Genomic DNA, 20,866 nt, shown 5'->3' with positions numbered 1-20,866 from the left:
TAACACTGCCTATGACTCAACTATTCAGACAATCCCATAGATTTAATATATGAAGCATTGTTATTACTGGAGGTTAATTGGTCAGAGACAAACTACAGCATCTTTTTATTTTTAGTTCCACAACGAGATATAATTAACCGTCAAATGGACTTGCAATATGCGGTTATAAGAGTAGACTTAGAGAACAGCGGGATATTGAATAACTTCCCAAACGTCTGCCAGAAATAAAATTGGTGATAAACAGTAATATTTATGGCGGTAATGAAAACTACAGTACCGGTACTACAATATTAATTGGAAGGAACTCTTACTCCTCCTCCTTCTCCTCCTAAAACAACAACGCCAACAGCAGCAGAAACAACTACAGTAACGACACCAACACCACCAACAACAACATCAACTACTACTGCTACTACTAATACTAATACTACTGCTGCTGCTGTTACAACAACAACAACAACAACTACTACTACTGTACTGCTACTATTACTACAACTTTTATAATAATAATAATAATAATAATAATAATAATAATAACCATTAAAATGATGACAGTAATCCCAGGTATACCTGTGATCTCAGTGATGGATCGGTGGCGTGGGTGTGTGGCTCTGGTGACTGGTGCTAGCTCGGGCATTGGTGCGGCAGTATGCAGGAGGCTGGTGGTGGAGGGCATGACGGTGGTGGGCGCCGCACGAAACACTGCACCCATACTGGTAAGTGGCGGCAGAGTGGATGGTGGTTGCATACTAGGACGTGGTGGCATACTAGTACGTAATAGCTTGGTGGTTCGTGGTGGGATACTGGTACAAACGTGATAGCATATTACTACATTATATAGTACCATATTGGTCAGTGGTGGCATGGTGGTAGCCTGTTTGGCAGGATACTAGTACGTGGTAACATACTGGTATGTGGTGACACACTAGTATGTGATGAGATACTGGCATGTGGTGGCTTGGCGGCAGTCTATTTAACGGCATAGTGGTAAGTGGCTGCATACTGTTACGTGCTAGCATACGGTGGCATGCAGGTCAGTGGTGTCATACTGGAATCTTGCGGCATACTGGTATACGGAGGCATACTGATTGTGGTGGCAGACTGGAATTTGGTGACATAATGAGAGTACAGTAAGTTTATCGTCGTAAACAGGTACAGTTAAGATTGGGCATAAAAGATTGCCTACTCTTCAATTTCGTCTGTTCATATTAATTTTTTAGGCAAGGAAGAAGCAACCAAAGGTCAGGGGGCTGCAAACTGCTCTCTCCAAGAAAAAGAAAAAACAAAAACAAGGTAACTGAGAGCCAAATTCAAGAACCATTTATTTCGAGATGCCTGGACGCAATACGATTGAAAGACTGGAGATCGTTGGCAGTAGTTAATATAGACAAAGGGAGACAGTTCCACAGCTGACCTGTTGCATACATGAAGGACTGGGAGCATTGGTTAATTCTTGCATTAAAGAGTTGGACAGAAAAGGGATGAGAGTTTGCTGCTAGACGGGAGTTACGTGGTCGCCGTAGTGGTGGAGGGATGCAAGCAAAAAGTTCAGAGAAGCAGTAACCATTGAAGCAGCGATAGAAAAGGGATAAAGATGCAACAGTTGGGCGCAAAGACAGGGATGCAGTAAATGGAGTGGAGGTAATGAGATGAAAAGCCTTTGACTCCACCCTGTTGAGAAGAGCTGTGTGGGGGGAGCCTCCCCACGCATGGGAGTTGAACTCTAAACGGCGGCGAATAAAACTAGCGTATAAAGTCAACAACTGTGCCGGGGTAAAGAAGTTCCGCAGTCGGATTAGCACACTTAATCTCTTAGATGCAGATTTTACAAGAACGGCAATAATGCTCTTTCCAAGATAAATCCCCAGAGAATGAAACCTCAGGTATTTTTAAAGATGATATAAGATTGCGCTAGATATTCTTAAAAATTAAAGAGCACTCCCATGGAAAATTTTGTTGGGTTGATAGATGTAAGAACTGAGTTTTTGATGCATAATAACAAGGTTATTTTTACCCCAATCAGAGATATGAGCCAAGTCAGACATTATGTGTGCCTTAGCCTCATCCCTTGTTTGTTGAATTAACTACTGAGATGGTCGCTGAGGGAAGCAAATGGAAAAGTGAAGGGTGGAGTCCTCAGAGCATGTGTGGATGGGGTTAGATGTACAGCTTAGAAGGTCACTGATGAATAAAAAGAAGAATTGGTGATAGGACAGAGCCCTGAGGAATATCACCAACGACAGCTCTAGGAGAACGACCCGTCTGTAGCAGCAGCTATGGAACGACCAGGAAGGAAACTAAAAGATGAAGGCACAAATAGAAAACACAAACCGTGTGAGGGTAGTTGGAAATTAAAGATTTATGCCAGGCTCGATCGAGTGCAATGGCAAAGCTTTCGCCAAAGTCCCGAAAAGACGATGACCAGGAGTCTGAAAGGTAGTGAGAAGATCACCAGTGGAGCATCCCTGGCAGAACCAGTGTGGACTATCAGAATGAAGGTTGTGATAGGAAAGATGCTCTATTCTTTTTGTTGTTGTTGTTGTTGCTCAGAATAGACTCGAAAACTTTTGAAATAAAGGATGTTCAAGCAATTGGGCGATAGTTAGAGGGTTGGGAATGGTCACCTTTCTTTGGGACAGGCTGAATAAGAGCAAACTTCCAGCAAGAGGGAAAGGTACAAGTTGACAGACAAATACGGAAGAATTGACCTAGGCAGTGCGTAAGTACAGAAGCACAGTTCTTGGGGACAACACGAGGAACCCCATCAGGCCCATATGCCTTGTTAGTACTGAGGCCAGTGATGGCAGAAAATACATCAGCTACAACTTTAATGTCAGCCATGAGGAAGTCAGACGGGGGGAACTGATGGAGGGACAGCACTGGAATCGTCTAAAGTGGAACTGGAGAGGAAAGTCTGTGTGAAAAGAGTTCTGCTTTATAGGTAGAAGAAATAGATATAGAGCCATCAGACTGGAAAAGAGAAGGGAAAGATGAGATGAAGTTATTAGAATAGTTTTTGGCAAAGTGCCAGCAGGAGAGGGAAAAAATCGAGTTGGAGAGTTGAGAGCTATTAGTACGAATGCAAGTATTTTTAGCAGAGCGATGAACAGACTTAGCACGATTCCGGGCAGAAACATAAAAAAATATGAGATTCAGGGATGGGTTGGCTCCAATCCTTTTGTAGGCCTTCTCCTTGTTGTGGACAGCATTAGAAGAAGAGTGATTAAACCATTTTTTTTTTTTTTGCATTAGTCAAAGGATATGAGAAAGGAATGTATGCTTCCATGCCCGAGAGAATAACCTCCGTAATGTGGTGGTGAATATTGAAATCTCCTAGAATGGAAATTTCAGAGAAGGGAGAAATGGATAGGATGTGATCCATCGTAGAAGTAAGATAGTCAAAGAATATTTTGTAGTCTGTAGAATTAAGGGATAAGTAAACAGCACAGATGTATTTAGTCAGAGAACGACAGGAAAGCCGAAGCCAGAGAGTAGAGTATTCAGAAGAATCAAGTTCAGGAACATGATAGCAAGATAAGTACAGTAGTTGTGTACATCTACGCTAGAGCCACCTTTGGCTTTGAAATGAGTATGTAGAAAGTAAGGGGATACAGAGAAGGGTTTGCTGTCAGTTGCCTCAGACAGCTGAGTCTCATTTAGGAAGAAAAGGTAAGGTTTTGAGGACAGGTGGTGTTCGACAGAGATAAAGTTAGAGGAAAGGCCGTGATTGTTCCAGAATGAAGAAGAAGTGAGTCAGACAATGGTTCCAGGCATCTCCCCGGGTCGTCACCAGGAGAGGGGCGGATGGTGGGAGTTTTTGTCCTCCCACCCCCCTTCACCTAGGGACTCAGAGATTTGGCTAAACGACGCCATTTGGGTAAATTTTTGAACAGTAAATGTAGTGTGTAATGTGCATGTAGTTTGATGTTGACTGTTAGAGAAGTTTGTACTGTAGAGTATGCTGACCTCTGTGTTACTGAAACAATGAAGAAGTTCAGCAAAGGGGGATGGTCAGGAACTAGTCCCAACAACTGATGAAACGGGAGCTCCAGCTCTCCCTGTCATCAGCTTTCCATTCATCTTGGGGGTACTGCCCTGCGCGACTGCTTACTTCCTAGGTATGTCTGTCACTTTCCTTCCTTACTCATTATACCAGAGATGATTATGGAGAAAGAAACCCAGTCTCTCTCATATTAGGACAATTATACAGACGAGGAAAGCGAGAAGCAGAAGATGTGAAATAAGAGACAGATCTATTTATCCCAAGCTGCATGCGGTTGCCATGGTGCACAAAAAAAAAAAAAAAAAAAATCCTGCTCTCTATTCCAAGCAGCCAACCCACAATCTTATTTCCTTACACCAATTCCCCAGTCACATCACTCTCAACTAAAACTGTTTTTTTTTTTTTTTTTTTTTAATAGCCCCAAAGCAAAGTCTCCGTTCACTGGTTTGGGGCTGCACAGTGAAGGTACCGATTATGACTTCTGACTGCTTACAGTAAGTGACGGTGTGCTTGTTCACTCAGAAACTAGAGGGGTAAGCAGTGGAGCGTGTCACTCCGACAAGGGCAAAGTAATTTCCAAGCCACTTTTCATATTGGGTAAAGTTTTCTCATCACTGATTAAGGTTTCACAAAAATTGTTTTTCGGATTCAGAATCTGTAAGATGATCCAACTCGGTCCCAAAAGTTAATCGATTGTTTTCTGGGACATATGCTATCCACCCACCAAAGTTGGTCCGAAATCTGTCCTTTAGTTTTTGAATAATCCTACCAACAAACACACTAACAAACATCGATCCTAAAAGTTAATCGATTGTTCCCTGGGACATGGGCTATCTACCCACCAAATTTGGTCCAATTCTCTCATTTAGTTTTTTAGTGATCGTGCCAACAGACAAACTAAAAAACAAATGGACAAACAGGGGTGAAAACATGCTCTCCTTGTCGGAGAGAACAATGATCGCTACACTCACCCTCCCGTCCAAGTAACCAAGCCACCAGCCAGTCAGTTAGTTTGTCTCATTTCACGATTTACACAATCATGTCGCTCTTGACTCAAACTCCTCAGTAGTGTTTTGCCTCAGAATGAAATTGTCATTCGGTGGTTTTGGGCTGCAACGTGGACGGCAGAGCCCTGGGAGGTGGGGGGGGCGATTATTGATTTTTAGTGTACATGGTAGCATACTGATACATATCATAAAATTGTTACAGTTTCCGTTTATGTTATTTCATCTTGTCCAGAAACAGGTCAGTCAACATCAAGTTGAAATCACAGACGTCTGAACCATACTAACAAACAGGTATGCTGCAGCAGGCGATATCATTCAGCATAGTGTGAGTCACAGGCGCCTCAGAGCATTACCATCTTCAGACTCATATGACTCACTCTTAACCAAGTGGACCAAACACCATCGTCTGTTAATGATTTGCATATAACTTAAGAGTTGTCTAAGCAATCAAATGTTATTGTGGCATGGTTGTCCTCTCAGGCGCTCGCAGGAGAGTTGGACGAGCACCCAGGCTCCCTGACGGCCATTCAGTGTGACATAACCAAGGACGACCAGGTGCTAGGCCTCTTCTCAGAAATCAAGAGGAAATTTGGAGGAGTTGATGTCTGCATTAACAGTGCCGGCATGTCGCACCAGCGCTCTCTCTTGGGTGGGTCACTCCTCTTGATTTGTATTAATCTTAACCCCTTCATTACGGTGACGTATTATTTAACCACATCTTGATAGTTCCCGGTATCTGGAGGCAGCAAAAATAGTATAAGGAGGGTTAATGGGTTCTCCATGCCCTGTTCAATATTCTTCTGTATCCTATTAACTTTAAAGTACTAGCTCAGAGCTGGAGTGTTATGTCAGAAGTAATATGTGTTAGAACAATAGTTACTTTTAAAATTGGAGCTAATCAATCCATCAGCAGGATGGTTTAATTTTCGTCAGCTCGCCGTATACCGTTGCGCGAGATTCAGCCGGTGTGTGTGTGTGTGTGTGTGTGTGTGTGTGTGTGTGTGTGTGTGTGTGTGTGTGTGTGTGTGTGTGTGTGTGTGTGTGTGTGTGATAATCTCATCTTTTTCCATGTGGTTGTGGCTGGTTGGTATTTTGAATTCATTATAGGATGAAGATTGGATACTAATCTAATACTGAAATGTAGCGTGTGATTTCCATTAACTGGAGGGATGTTGTGAGGATATCCCACGGTATGCAATTAAGGTGTCTGGTCCAGCTGCACTGGCCTCTAATAACCAATTGTTTCATCGTGGCGCGTCTCATCCTTTCATATATTGCTTTGCTTTGTGGCGTGAAGGGTAACGTGTAGGTAACTCTGTGCTCTCTTGTGCAATTTCAAAGGGAATTGTCTTGGGTATTCAGGGAAAAGAAACGACAATGTCGGACAGGGCGGTCTTTCGTGGATCCTGCTTCTAAAATTTAATATCAGATATAGTAGACAGTTATGACAGACTTATTGCCGTTACAGTCATGCAGTGGCCCCAAGACGTCTCTGGCTAGAAATTTCCGACAGTAAAAGTTTTTTTTCTTTTTTTTTTTTTTGGTATGGTCGCTATTATGGGTAAAGAATTTCCTCAGCGGAACAACACGACAGGCCGTTTTATGTAGTATCGTCATCAAGCAGGTCGCAAAAACCTGTATTTTGAGTTTAATTTCCACGTCACATGGAGATATACGCAAGATTTGTTAGTTGGACCAGTCAGCAAGACATGTGGTCACTGCCGTCGATGATGTTATTTAGTTGTTGTAGGCGCCTTTGCGATGTAGAGTGAAGCAGTTTTGACAAATATGCACCATGAGTAGCATCACCGACTTCTGTGTTTTCATTGTGGATGTTGACAGTGATTAAAAGGAGGCAGAGAGCCCGTCTGCACTAGTAAGCAAATTAACCAGAACATCATTCTGTACTGTATAAGACTTCCGCTAATGTCTTCTGCTACTTGATCATCAGTATGTAGGTAGTTTATAAACCTAGTTGTTCGTGATGAACTCCACGTGTGCCACGGGAGAAAATGCTGAACAACTAAAATCAGTGCCATATCTAGCTTTTTTCTTGCTGACATTTCGCTCTGCAGTACGACGCATACGGCTAGTACACACAAAAATGTTTTCTCAGCCGATGATGCTTTGGGCCAGGACACTCTTAGGCTGGCTTTTGATGCAGTAGTATACTGTATAATCGGAACAGAAGGGGATAATTACGATAGGATAATGTGAAGTGGTTATGCTGGCCATACTTTGTTGTTAATTTTCCTTATGCTGCGGAAAGGGCTAGAAAAGGAGCTGAAGCGTTAGTAGTATGATATGGAGTCAGTGAAAAATCTGACATGTATTGTTAAATGCGTGGCTTATGTGTGATAGTATAAATCTTCCCTGTATTTCCTTATCTGCCATTGGCGATGACTATCTTACTTCGGTAGGGAATGATATGGGGGCCTCTCGTGCATTTGGACAGCTTCATGGTCACCTCTTTGACCCAATGGAATACGTGTGCTGGTCACAGGAGATGGGTTTGCCATATGAGGGAAGTATTGAGAGTGTCACTTAGATTATGTTTGGCAAATTTTCCCGGTGTGGCCCAACGGCACCACGTCTATTAATCCTCAGAAGGTCCATTGCAATGGCAAAGAAGTTATAAAACAAAACCTTGTTTTACTGAAAAAAAAAAAACTGTTAGAGGTATTAAAATATTCTTGGTAATAACCGGGCATGTACTATTGTTTTATAACACAGTTATTTAGTTGATGATAGTCTACACAAATTAGCTGGGTGGTATCACATTTTCCTCAGGATGACTGGGAATGATCATGGACTCGTGCAGGGTTTCATTATTTTTTTTTCAAGAACATTTCTTTTACAGTGTATCATTTCACATAGCGTTTAATGTTTGCTTCATCCAGCGGTTAGTCCTAACAGGAGACCACTGCCAATTTTTTGACTGATGAGAAGAGCATTTCCTTAGCCCGCATCACCTGCTGTAAAGATGAGATGCTGTCCTACAGAGGTGCATGTATGAGTTGGTTGGTTTCTGGTGGTCATGAATCAAAGTTCCTGCAATTAGGCCTGAACACAGTGTTGTAAGGACAGTGGTAATTCTGGCGACGGGTACTACTGCTTTGTGATCTTTGACATTACTGGGTACTACTTGTATGAGTCCAGGGAATAGTTACTGAATGACGGTAGAAATAAGCAGATCTCCCTTGAATGTTTTGGGCCTGGTTGAGATAACTATTCGATGCCCTGAGACTATGATAAGTGATATGAGCGTGGCTTCTAGGGAATGTTAAGTTTATTTCGATCGACTAGTGGGAAGTTTTCCGGTGGAGGTGGGTGACCTTCCAGATGCAGGGTGAGTTAGTTGACAATGGGTGGCTTTGGGAAGGAGGTCGGTTCACAATGGCGACCGAAAGTTTTTACTATTATTATTATTATTGGCTTCAGTCCACCAAAGCTTACATTAATAGAGGAAATCATACTCTGGGATATCGATACTGGTCCCATTGGTTATTTATACGACACAGAAATAATGTGTGTACCCACCGGATTAGTGTGATGGCTCTACGGATGTGGTATCCAGTTTGCAACATGATAATACGTGATAGAGGGCTGGCTAAAGAATTTTAACAGTTTTTATTAACTAGACAAAATTTAGAATGTATTGCACTATTTGGCTGCACATGTGTCCGAAAGTCTCATTGGTATCGAAGTGTAAATTATATGGTGGATAGCAGGTCGGCTGGTGGTCAAGTTTCCCACCAAATGGCTTATCTATAGAGATGAGTGAAAATTTAGTTTCGTCAGGCAATCCTCCAGCTTTTTAACAAACATTATATGAAGGCATTACCGGCACATGTTTGGCGTAGAGCTTAGAGTTCTCATTTTAGGTTTGGAATCGAGGGTTTCTCATATCAGTTACACCCCTCCATTAACTAACTCTTCTTTTGCTGGAATGTTGCGTCATTTTCTTTTGGTAAACATTATTACATTAGAAATTGCTTTTCCTCCTATATCCCTGTCTGTATTTACAATAGGCATAAATGACATGTCTGTCCACACAGTTTCATGTGTACCACAGCTGTATTAGCAACTAGATCTGTTACGAAATAAGCAGCAGTTTATGAGCGTTTACAACTGGGAGAAATAAATATTCTTTATAGCCTATAGAACATAAAACTTTTGACTGTCTATAACGATGGACGTGAATCTGACTAACGTATGTGGGATGTTGGGGTTGGGAGAAGAAATAATTGTGTGTGTGTGTGTGTGTGTGTGTGTGTGTGTGTGTGTGTGTGTGTGTGTGTGTGTGTGTGTATTTATGAAAGAAAGAACGAAACAAAGGCCCGGAACCAGCAAGATTGTTCCCTCCAAGAAAACGCCAAAAGAAGATAAAAGAGAACCAAATTCAAGATCCGTTCATTTCAAGATGCCTAGACACACTGTGTTTGGAAGACTGCAGAATGAAGGCAGAAGGAAATACAGACAGAAGGAGACAGATCCAGAGTTGACGTGTTGCATACATGAAGGACTAGGAGTAACAGTTAACTATTGCAATAGAGAGTTGGAAATAAAAGGGATGAGAGTTTGTTGCTAGACAGTTGCTCAGCGCCCGCCGTAGTGGTGGAGGGATGCAAGGAGACAGTTCAGAGAAGCAGTGACCATTGAAGTGGAGATAGAGATAAAGATGCAAAATTTCGGCGAAGAGACAGAGGTTGAGGGGAGCTACTAAGAAGCGGAGAGTCAAGGAGACAAACAGCCATTGACTCTACCTAACAGAGAAGAGCTGTATGCGGGGAATCTCTCAACACGTGAGAGTTGTCCTCTACACAGGGGTGAATAAAACCCGTGCATAAAGTCAACAACCGTCCATGGGTAAAAAAAGGCACGGATTCGGCTTAGCACACTTAATCTCATTGAAGCAGATTAAATGAGAGGTAATATGATCCTTCCTAGATGAATCCCGAGAGAATGAAACCCCGAGTACGTTTAAAGATGATGCAGGATTGAGTTGCATATTGCTAAAAAGTAGAGGATTCTCCCGTGGAAAATTTTGACGGTTGAAAGATGTGAGAACTGAGTTTTTGATGCATCAAAAACAAGAATACTTTTACCCCAATCATATATATATGAGCCAAGTCTGACATTGGGTGTGCCATAGCTTCATCCCTTGTTTGCTGAAGTATTTGCTGAGGAAACGAATGGAAAGGTGAAGGATGGAGTCATCAGCGTATGAGTGGATAGGGTTAAGGTTAAATATATTGCTTAGAAGGCCATTGATGAACAGAAGGAAAAGAGTTGGTGATAGGACAGAGCCCTGAGGAACACCACTATTGGTAGCTCTAGGGGAAGAGCTGTGACTTGAAGAATGACCAGATAGGAAACTAGAGATGAAGGCACAGACAGAAGGATTGAAACCTTAAAAGGGCAGTCTGGAAGTTAAAGATTTATGCCAGACTCGATCGAAAGCCTTTGAACTGTCAAGCGCGATGGCAAAGGTTTCGCCGAAGTCCCGAACAGAGGATGACCGGGAGTCTGAAAGATAGGTGAAAAGATCTCCACTGGAGCGTCCATGGAGGAACCCATATTGACGATCTGAATGAAGGTTGTGATAGGAAAGATGCTTTTAATGTTCTTTGTTACGAACAGACTCAAAAACTTTTGAAATGCAGGATATTAAAGCAATCGGACGATAGTTAGAGGACTGGGAATGGTCACAGTTCTTTGGGACAGGTTGAATGAGGGCAAACTTCCAGCAAGAAGGAAAGGTACGAGTTGACTGGAAAAGGCGAAAGAGTCTACCTAGGCTGGGTGTAAGCACAAAAGGTCTATTCTTGAGTATGACAGGAGGGACCCCATCAGTCCCTTATGCCTTTTTAGTATTGAGGCCAGTCGAGGTAGAGAATACATCAATTGATGAAATTTTAATGTCTGACATGAGGAAGTCAGAGGGGGGAAGTGATGGAAAGACAACACCCTAATCGTCTAAGGTGGAATTGGAGGAGAAAGTCTGTGGAAGCTATTTCGTCCAGAGGAAGATATCCTGTGTGTTGCAGTATATGCACACCTTTTAATATAGCTGTCCCTGTTAAAAGCAAAATATGCAGAACATGTAGTGCTGGTCAAAAGTGGTTTGATGACTCAGGGATTTGCTTTAGTTTTCTGGTTAATAGCCTTTATTACTAATAAATTAGATGCTACCTCGTTTAACCTTTTATGAACAATCATAATGTTGATTCGTGTATAAATGTTCTACAGTTATATGAATATTCCATGTACTATTGCGGACAGGAGTTCTTAGTCACCTTCGTCCAGCTAACCCGTGTATGTGGCAGAGTCGCATTCACGGGCACAGAAGTTGCCTTCGATGCATTTCTGTCGAAAAATATCCCTTCAGCTTTGGGCTTGTACTAATGGATAAAGCAATAGTAATATTTACTTAGAAGGTTTGTCCCTGATAACACGATTATATCATACTGATTATTTAATAACTTGTTTCTCGTATAGAGCCAAGCAAGTGACAGATTTGTATATTTAACTCCACTCCACGACTTCCTGTAGGTTTGAACCTGCGAACACAGAGTGAACAAGTTCGAAGCTTTCATTTGTTACCAGGAGAGAGAGAGAGAGAGAGAGAGAGAGAGAGAGAGAGAGAGAGAGAGAGAGAGAGGCGGGACCCTTGAATTTTAGAGGAATGAGGTGGAGAAATGAGGTGCTCAACACAGTTAAACAGGGATTTTTCCTTTCTTTTCGGTTGGCTTTCTATGCCTAAATGACTAAATGAAGGTAAATTTTGAAATATAATGACTGGATGACAAAGTTGTAATAGGGTCTGGCTAATGGTTGTTTGGTGCAAGGTGTGCAGTGGTAAGCCTAATTCCAGGCAACGGTCGCTGTTAAAAGTTGGATATTTTAAGTCCCATTTATTGTAAATATCTCCATGTATGTTTACAGTACGTGTATGCCCCTATGGACCTATTTTCATCCCATGAATATTTTTATCAATGGACATTTTCACCACTCGGAGCACAATCCTCCATGGATCTATTTTCCTTAATGACTTTTTTTTTTTTTTTCAAAGACGCCTACTTTTCTACGTAAACCTATTTTCCCACGAACTAATTTTCCCCATTGATGTATTTTCTCCTCACGGACCAATTTCTCCGTCGACCTTGAATCTCTCCATGGATGCAGGTTTCCTACATGGACGTATACCCATGGATGTATTTGTCACAATGAACCTATATTCCCCATAAACCTGTTATCCAACGTGGTTATATCACCCACTGATGCGTGCAGTTCAAACAGACCTCTTATCCAACAGACGTATTGCACTATGGACCTGCTGTAACCCATTGGATATATATATCTACTTCAGCATGATTCCATAATAATATCCCCTGTGCACCGATATTCCGAACTCGGACATTAACTCAAATCACCCAACCGCAGTGGCCTATTTTCCCACAATCCGTTCATCCACCTACACACCCACCCATCAACGCACATACCCACAACCTTACTCAATACAGTATGCCTCAAGAGTAGGACGACACAAACCCGTCTCTTGCCTTGTCCTACAGGTAGCCCTACCACCCACCCCATTTAAACAATGCACGAACCCCACTCCACCCAACTTAACCAGCCCAACAACCCTTTCCCACCCTCTCGCCCACCCACTCCACGTAATCCGCCTGTGAAACAATCAGCCTACACTAATCAATCCATCCACCCAGTCATCAACCTACCAACCCGCATACCATGCACCACAAGTCAGATGACTCGCAATTCAGTACACACACACACACACACACACACACAGAGGCGGGGTGGATTTCCTTACAAGAAAGATGAGTCTCACCGCTTAACTCAGTCTGTCGGTAGGAAATAGTACCGGGTACTCTTTACAGAGAGTTTGTCAGGCCGTAGATAAGAAACTTCATTCCGGCTACATACACATGATTTTATGCGATATGAGTAAATAAGGTGCTCGAGCTAAACAGGGAATTTTTCCTTTGCCTAATGACGAAGGAGTTTATTTATCCCAAGATAACGTCTCCTCGGACAAAATGAAAGATGGGTTTTATTCTGAGTAACGCCAGTTGACTTTGTCAAATAATTTGGCAGGCCGCGTAACTTCTGTTAAATGTCTTATGTTCGCATTTTTTTCTCTCTCTGGTGGTTGGCACCTGGAGATTTTTGGCAAACTCATGAGTATTTTTCTCATTAACTGGATATCTCCCTCTGAACAGAGAGGCAAATTACTTAAGCACAGCTTTTTGTTAAATCAACATGCTTTATCTCCTAATTCATTATTCCAACGAAACCAATCCTAAAAAGAAAAAATATATATCACTAAACAAGGCAAGTTCTAGTGACTGATGGAAGAAATATTCACACTGTGCCCTGTTTCCAATGGATCACACGAATCCAGGGTTTCTCATCCCTTGCATTTCCCTGCGCCAGTCTGCCTCCACCTCATTATTCCAAAATTCACAGGCGCCCACCATACACGCTCTCTCTCTCTCTCTCTCTCTCTCTCTCTCTCTCTCTCTCTCTCTCTCTCTCTCCTGGTAACAAATGAATGCTTCGAACTTGTTCACTCTGTGTTCGCTGGTTCAAACCTACAGGAAGTCGTGGAGTGGAACCAAATACACATATGTCACTTGCTTGGCTCTATACGAGAAACAAGTTATTAAATAATCAGTATGATATATTCCCGTTATCAGGGACAAACCTTCAAAGTACATATTACTATTGCTTTATCCATTAGTACAAGCCCAAAGCTGAAGGGATATTTTTCGACAGAAATACATCGAAGGCAACTTCTGTGCTCGTGAATGCGAAGCTGCCATATACACGGGTTGGCTGGACGAGGGTGGCTAAGAACTCCTGTCCGCAATAGTACATGACTGCCCATGCGCGGTACAGTGACATGGAAAACGGAAGAAGGTCTCATATATCTTAACGTACATGAAATGAAAAACTGTCTTTAGGTTCTTTTTTCTTTTAACTATTAATAACTTGTTAAGTTAGACCTTAACTTGTAAATTAAGCTAAATTCATTGTATTTAAGTAATTGTGATTAAATAATACTTGACATCTCTTTATCCAATGAAGAAGGGGATACGCAATATTTAGTTCAGTTTAAGTAAGCTAGCTGATGGAAGAGCACTGTATTATATATACTGACGGCACCAGGATGTTTGAATTCAACACACACAACCCGACCAAGACCGGAAGCCTGTCGTTATCTGTCAATCTGACTTATCTAGCTAAGTATCCGCTATGATTTGGCCAACTTGAGGGGATCTAGCTAGGATAAAGGAGATAATAACAGGTGAGATAGGGTGTCAGTTTATGGCCTACTCACCGCAAAAGACTCCTATTACTTAATTTTAATATTTCGTGTCTTGGTAGAAGAATACCCTAAGAATTTTTCTGACATTTTGTGCCCTGAATGAGGAGTACAGATGTGTGTAGAGGCTTTAAACTTCAAAGTACCCTAGGATAACCCAAGTCCTTGTGCCAAATATAAGTGACCTTCACCTGTTTTTAAACTTGATATATTCATTTTTATTCTAAAAACTGCATATTTGAAATTGAAATATCTCAGAAACTAATTGAGATACAGCTGTTTGGTTGAATATCCTATAATAGGAATGTTTGTTGAATTATTTCAGCTTAATGTTTTGCCATTTAGCCTAGTGGATAACACCGAATTCGAATCTGCTTAGATATTTCTTTGCAGCATGTTTTAGAGAAAACCACAAAAGCTGTAAGACTGTAACTTTCCAGATACATAGCTGTGGTTCCTCTTATGATCTGAAAGGAAAATGGTTAGAGCTAAGCATACGGTTAGCCAGTTATTAAGGCATGTACAATGTGCACATGCGTTCTTCGACACCTTTGTCTTCAGATCCCTTGTTGATGTTGTACAAAAAATTACCTTAGGATCTTCAGATCTTGTTTATATTTCACATACCGTACCTTATACACAATATGACGAAGCTTCCTTGTTGTGGCTACACAATAAGGGTAGGTGACTAGTTATTGGTCCATGTGTAAGTTATGCTGTGCAGTTCCTTATGTCTATGTAAATCACACCGTTTTACAACATAAAAATGATTATTACACACATTAAAGCGATCTCCACAACAGTAGAAGTTGCCCGCCGTGATGGGGTACTCCCGATGCCCTGCTCGCCCCCACAGCTTCCTGGTTTTGATGTCTCTCAGAACAATGATGAATCTTTTTTTCTGGTGCGATTCAGCTTGTGTTCCTGCACAGTGCAACAAAACACCAATGTGGATTATTTGTTGACTTGGCCATGATGAAGCAAATCTTGGCTAATCAGCAATACCTCAATCACACGACTTAGCTGGGGATCACAGTTTCGTTTTGTTTCCAGGATTGGCTGTTTATGAAGTCACAGCCACTCATGGCTTGTGCTCCCATCAACCTCTTTTCGTGCAACTTTGAAGACTTATATCTCCAAATTGTTTCTCTGGTTTGTCAAATATATCATTGGATATTCCCATATATTTATCACCGAAATAAATTGTTTATTGAAAAAAAAAAAGTCAACCAGTCCATTGGCGTTAACATTGCTTATCCAGTCCTTTCAGTTTAGGGGTTATTGTTAGGGTATTAAGCAAAATAGTGAGTGCAAACTTTTGTGCCCTGAACCAGTTACATTTATTTCCGTTTATTATTGTATTTAGTTATTAAGGGATTTCCTAATTGCGATCGTTTGGCGGACCAACAAACCACAATCAAGAAAGTCTGACTGTATTAGAACTGACGAGTGATTATTCTTGACACGTCCACAGACACTTGCATCTTTCTTAGGAGCCATAGCTAGGGATATATTAAGTAAAATACGCCACAAGTCAGACAAAATACTCCTGTAGGGATCACTAACAAGGCATGAAATGTAAGGAATCAAGGTGAACACAAGCTATACACAACGTCATCTGTCACGGCCCAGTGAATTAGTCCGGAGGGGGTAGGAAATTCAAGTGCCCTCTCGTAATTATTTCCGGATCAAAAGAGTAGTTGGTGATGCATCTACACTGGCCATTTCGAGAGTTTCCATCAGTCCACTTTACAGCTGCGTATATCCTCTTGCCTTATGAGGCAATATGTTCGGCATCTTGAAAGGTAAGACCTCTCTCTCTCTCTCTCTCTCTCTCTCTCTTTTGTCATATCATTTTGGTGTTCGTTTTTATAGTCAGTTTTTCCGCCCATATTTGCACTCTGATTTCTTATTTCTTTATAATAATGTTATCAAAATATTGTACGAGTATATAATGTACAGTGTGTTGCTTGTTATATAGTAAAAGTTTTATGAAATGCGTTTCCAGCTTGTAATGTATTTAAACACCACAGTATAGTTATGTAATTTCGATTGTGAGAATTATATTTTAATACATTTATTAGAAACAAGTATTTTGGGTAATATCTCTCTGTGATTCTTTCCACCGTGCATGTGTATTTAAAGAAGGTGGTGACAGAGATAAGAGGTCGCAGTTTCTGATTGTGGTAGCCCTAGTTTATATTACAGGTGACATTTGATGGGTGTTTGGTGCTAACGTCTCATCGATCTATGGTAGGGCCAATACTGGACCTCACAATTGAGCTTCCTAAATCTTGCCATGGGTCTGAGTGCATAAATAATACATAAATATAATAGTGACGTACACTGTACATTGTTCAAAGGTTCTATAATGAGTCTAGAATAAAGCTTATAAATATTGCAGTTTTTAAAAAATTTATGTAATGCAATGTCTTGGATACATAAAGAATGTTGTGCATATACTGGTGTATACTCTTCTCATACTGTACTCAGTATGTAAGTATGACCCAACATTATAAATGATGTTCTTTTATGTATCCGTTTCTGGGTGCGGAATAAAAATCTCGTTTTCACCTCCAGTACACGAACAGGGAGCTCATCAGCTTCATACCTCACATGTCTCTAACTGGCATTTGGTGCCTAATGTTCACCATCTCTAATGTAATGAAAGAAAAGCATTCGGGAGCCGAATGCTAATCGCCTGCCAGAATATGCTGTTGGCCAAGTCCAAGATTTGGGTCATATCTTGATACCCTGAAGGATTTATGTTGACAGCTGAAGCCGTTCATGAGATATAATGGTGCTAAAGGCGGGCAATAAAAACTAGTTGGTCTTTGGCTGCCATTTTGGTGACCTTGACCTTGGTGGTGGTGGTAGTTGTGATGGTGGTAGTGGTGGTGGTGGTAGCTGTGATGGTGGTGCTGCTGGTGGTATCTGCGATGGTGGTGATTGTGAAGGTGTTAATGGTAGCTGCAATGATGGTGGTGGTAGCTGTGATGATGGTGGTGGTGGAATCTTTTCAGACACGACTTTCTTCTGGGCAACAGCTTTGCAGACGGCAGGGCCACAGAGCGAAGCCTGGTTCAGAGAAGATTCTAATTTAGACAAGCGCTGAGCGGCCTGATAGGGCAGCAAGGCTCTTACTTTTACTAGTCCGTAATTTGGGGATGAATAACATACTGTTCTAGGTAATTCCATACATAAGGAACATTTCAAAATTTGGTCTAGTGTAGGAAAATAATGTCCATCTTGGAGTGACCCGTATTCTGATGGTCAGAGGGTCGATCAGAGGAGTGGCGTGAGATGCTGGATACCAACGTCGTGGGCCTGTGTCTGTGCACCAGGGAGGCGGTGGCCAGCATGCGACAACGGGGTCAGGACCACGGTCACATCATACACATTAGCAGGTAACTCTCACCAGTAAGTCTCTCTCTCTCTCTCTCTCTCTCTCTCTCTCTCTCTCTCTCTCTCTCTCGTTGTTGTTCTTCATTTCCCCCTCCTCCACCTCCTCCTCCTCCTTCATCTTCTTTTCTGTAATTTTTTATCCTTCTTGCATTCCTCATTCACTATAGGCTACATTTGTGGGTTGATAACCGGCCTACTTCCCATAATGTCATTACATGATCGAGAAATCTCCAGGCACATCTTTGGGATTGAGTTTATGTTCATTGCTTAGTTAGACTGCCGCTACGACTATAAAGCTCTAGTCACTCAAGATTTCTTCAGGGTGAAGATGTCTCTTATCAGTCCTGCGACACAGGATGGCATCATTTTTGCAACGCGTCTTCTGTCGTTGAGCTATACTCAGGCTGTGTGTGTGTGTGTGTGTGTGTGTGTGTGTGTGTGTGTGTGTGTGTGTGTGTGTGTGTGTGTGTGTGTGTACGTTAACTCCTCCTAGGATTTATATTGAACTTCCCAGGTGGGTTCATTGGGTTCCAGGAGAGGTCTTCCTCTACATACAATTTTCCAGCCATACTGATTAGGGGGGGTCAGCCCCCCTAGCCAATTTCTAAGAAATAATGAAGAGAAGGCACATGTGGCATCGATATCATAGTATATGTTGTACAATGTACTCTTATCTGTAAAGGGATATCTGGGAAGCGTGACTCCCATTGACTCATGAGAGGTCAGTTCCCCCCCTCCCTAAAAAAACAAAAAAAACAAAAAAACAATCAGAAATAAGGGAAAGTGAGCACAGAGACTGCAACGAAACTTAGGTCAGTTTGACTAGTTACTTGATAATATCCTTCATTGTATAATTTTTACCCTCCACATGACAAAGTCAGAGAAGGGTGTCGTTACAACTGGGATCAATAGGTGTCCGTCTGTATAGCTGGGCGGCAGAATGGCGGGCCGGCTGTAGAGATTTCGTTTCTGGGCCAGAACTCAGAAATTATTCACTATAGAGTCATTAAATTTCACATAATTATGTGTTTCATAGTGAACTGGTGCCTTTTGATAAGTAGAATGCTCTGTCTATAGTAGTTTTTTTTTTGGAAATTATTTAAAAAAATTTAAAAATAGGGCTCAGAAACTAATACAGGTATTGGCTTTAAACATTTCGGGAATATGTGTTAATATGCCTCCTGGTTCCTTTTGGTAGTTAGAATGCCATGAGATTATATAATGTTATGAAATTACAAAACACACAAAAATGATTATTTTAATGAATTTTTCATTTAAAACTTTGCAACTTTTACACCTAGGAGGCAGAAATTGTACATGATAAATGATTATTCGAATATCTAATTATGTATGAAGTTTCGTGACTGTACCTATTATCAGTCTATATAATATATACCTTGACTGCTGTACCCGAGACAGGACAACACACTCCCAATATACTCATCCACACCCACTGATTTACTTGTATCCTAGCCCCAACGGGAGGAGGGACAGATCCTCATTGCACCACATCACACGAGGGTCAACTGTGCAGTGCAGTCAGCAACATCCTCGGCAGGGCCTGACAGCGGAGCTGGTTCACCCCTGCCACATCATAATGGATCCATCCCTTTACCTGCACCTGACCTGACCAGCTGATCAGATCAAATGCAGCAGAATATTCCCTCGGGGCTGCATCACCATTTATTCACTCACAATTTCTCTCCAGTCATCCCAATCATGCGCAGTCACTCTTCCTTGTCCTATAGACATCCCTCTCGCATATAACGCTCGCTTCACACTGTCTATCCATCCTATTCATGGTCTTCCTCTCAGCCTTACCCCATTCACATCCAGTCCAGTTATCTTTTTCATCAATCGCTCCTCATCCATTCTCCCCATATGCCCAAACCATCGCAACACTGCTCAGCTCAATCAGCCATCTCCTGCATAACTCCAGTTCTCCATCGCACTTCATTTCTCCCTCAATCCATACGTGTCACTCCACACATACTCCTCAGACACCTTGTCTCCATTACATTCAATCATTTCCTCTCTGCTACTCCCATGTTCCATGTTTCAGCCCAATGTGATGCAGTCGGCACCCTCTCTTAACATCTATTCTACTCGTGGAAGAAGACTGTAGCACCAGTCGGGCAGGGCGGTATTTCCAAGGTGGATGGAAAGCTGATGATAGGGAGAGCTTGGGCTCCCGTTTCATCAGCCCTCGGGACTAGTTCCTGGCCATCCCTCTTTGCTGAGCTTTTTAAGTGTTTCAGTAACACAGAGAGTAGGCCAGCATACTCTCCTATACAGGTTTCTCTAACTGTCAACACCAAACTACATGCACATTACACACTACACTTCCTATTCAAAATTCAACCAAAATGGCATCTCACAATCAAGCCTCAGAGTCCCCAGGGGGGAAGGACCATAAATACCCCCACCATCCGCACCTCTCCCGGCGACGACCCAACGAGATGCCTGGAACCACTGACTGACCCACTTCATTTCTGCAGCATTCGCGGCCTTTCCTCTTTCTCTCTGTTGAGCACCACTTCTCCTCCTGTGAACCTCACCTTCTCTTCCGAACTGAGACTGAGCTGTCTGAGGCAACTGATAGCAAACCCTTCCCTGTATCTTCCTACATTCTCTACACTCATTTCAAAGCCAAAGAAGGATGTTGTGTATATGTACGCAATGACTTACCTTGCTTTTCTGTTCCTGAACTTGATTCTTCCGTATTCACGACTCTCTGGCTTTCCTCTCATTCTCTGACTAAATATATCTGCGCTGTTTACTTATTCCCTAATTCTACTGAATATGAAAAATTCTTCGACTATCTAACTTCTAAGATGGAACACATCCAATCCAAATTTGCCTTCTCTAAAATCTCCATTCTAGGAGATTTCAGTGTTCACCACTACCTTTGGCTCTCCACTCCATTCACTAATCCACCTGATGAACAAGCCTACATCTTTTCCATCCTTAACGTCCCAGAGCAGCTTGTACAGCACCCTACCCATATCCTGACTGCCTTGGAAAGAATTCCAACATACTTGATCTCTTCCTTACAACTAATCTTTCTGCTTACACTGTTAATCTTTCCTCTCGGTTGGG

The 20,866-nt window shown here is 41.9% G+C and overlaps 1 protein-coding gene across 1 annotated transcript in view; it reads left to right on the top strand.

Annotated features, from left to right (window-relative positions):
• The first annotated feature begins 578 nt into the window (after positions 1-578).
• Positions 579-20,866, top strand: part of LOC145390668 (dehydrogenase/reductase SDR family member 11-like) — a 101,642-nt gene continuing 81,354 nt past the window's right edge. Inside the window, exons 1-3 of the mRNA XM_080265460.1 lie at positions 579-716; positions 5,491-5,659; positions 17,640-17,769. Of these exons, the coding sequence (XP_080121586.1) occupies positions 585-716; positions 5,491-5,659; positions 17,640-17,769 (431 nt within the window). The 5' untranslated portion in view covers positions 579-584. The remainder of the gene's footprint in view (positions 717-5,490; positions 5,660-17,639; positions 17,770-20,866) is intronic.

Source organism: Coenobita brevimanus, chromosome 15 (genome assembly GCF_032717465.1).
Source record: "Coenobita brevimanus isolate Jiangsu-jjx chromosome 15, ASM3271746v2, whole genome shotgun sequence".
NCBI lineage: Eukaryota > Metazoa > Arthropoda > Malacostraca > Decapoda > Coenobitidae > Coenobita > Coenobita brevimanus.
Note: the sequence above shows the minus strand (reverse complement) of the source record. Positions and strands in the feature narration are given on the sequence as shown.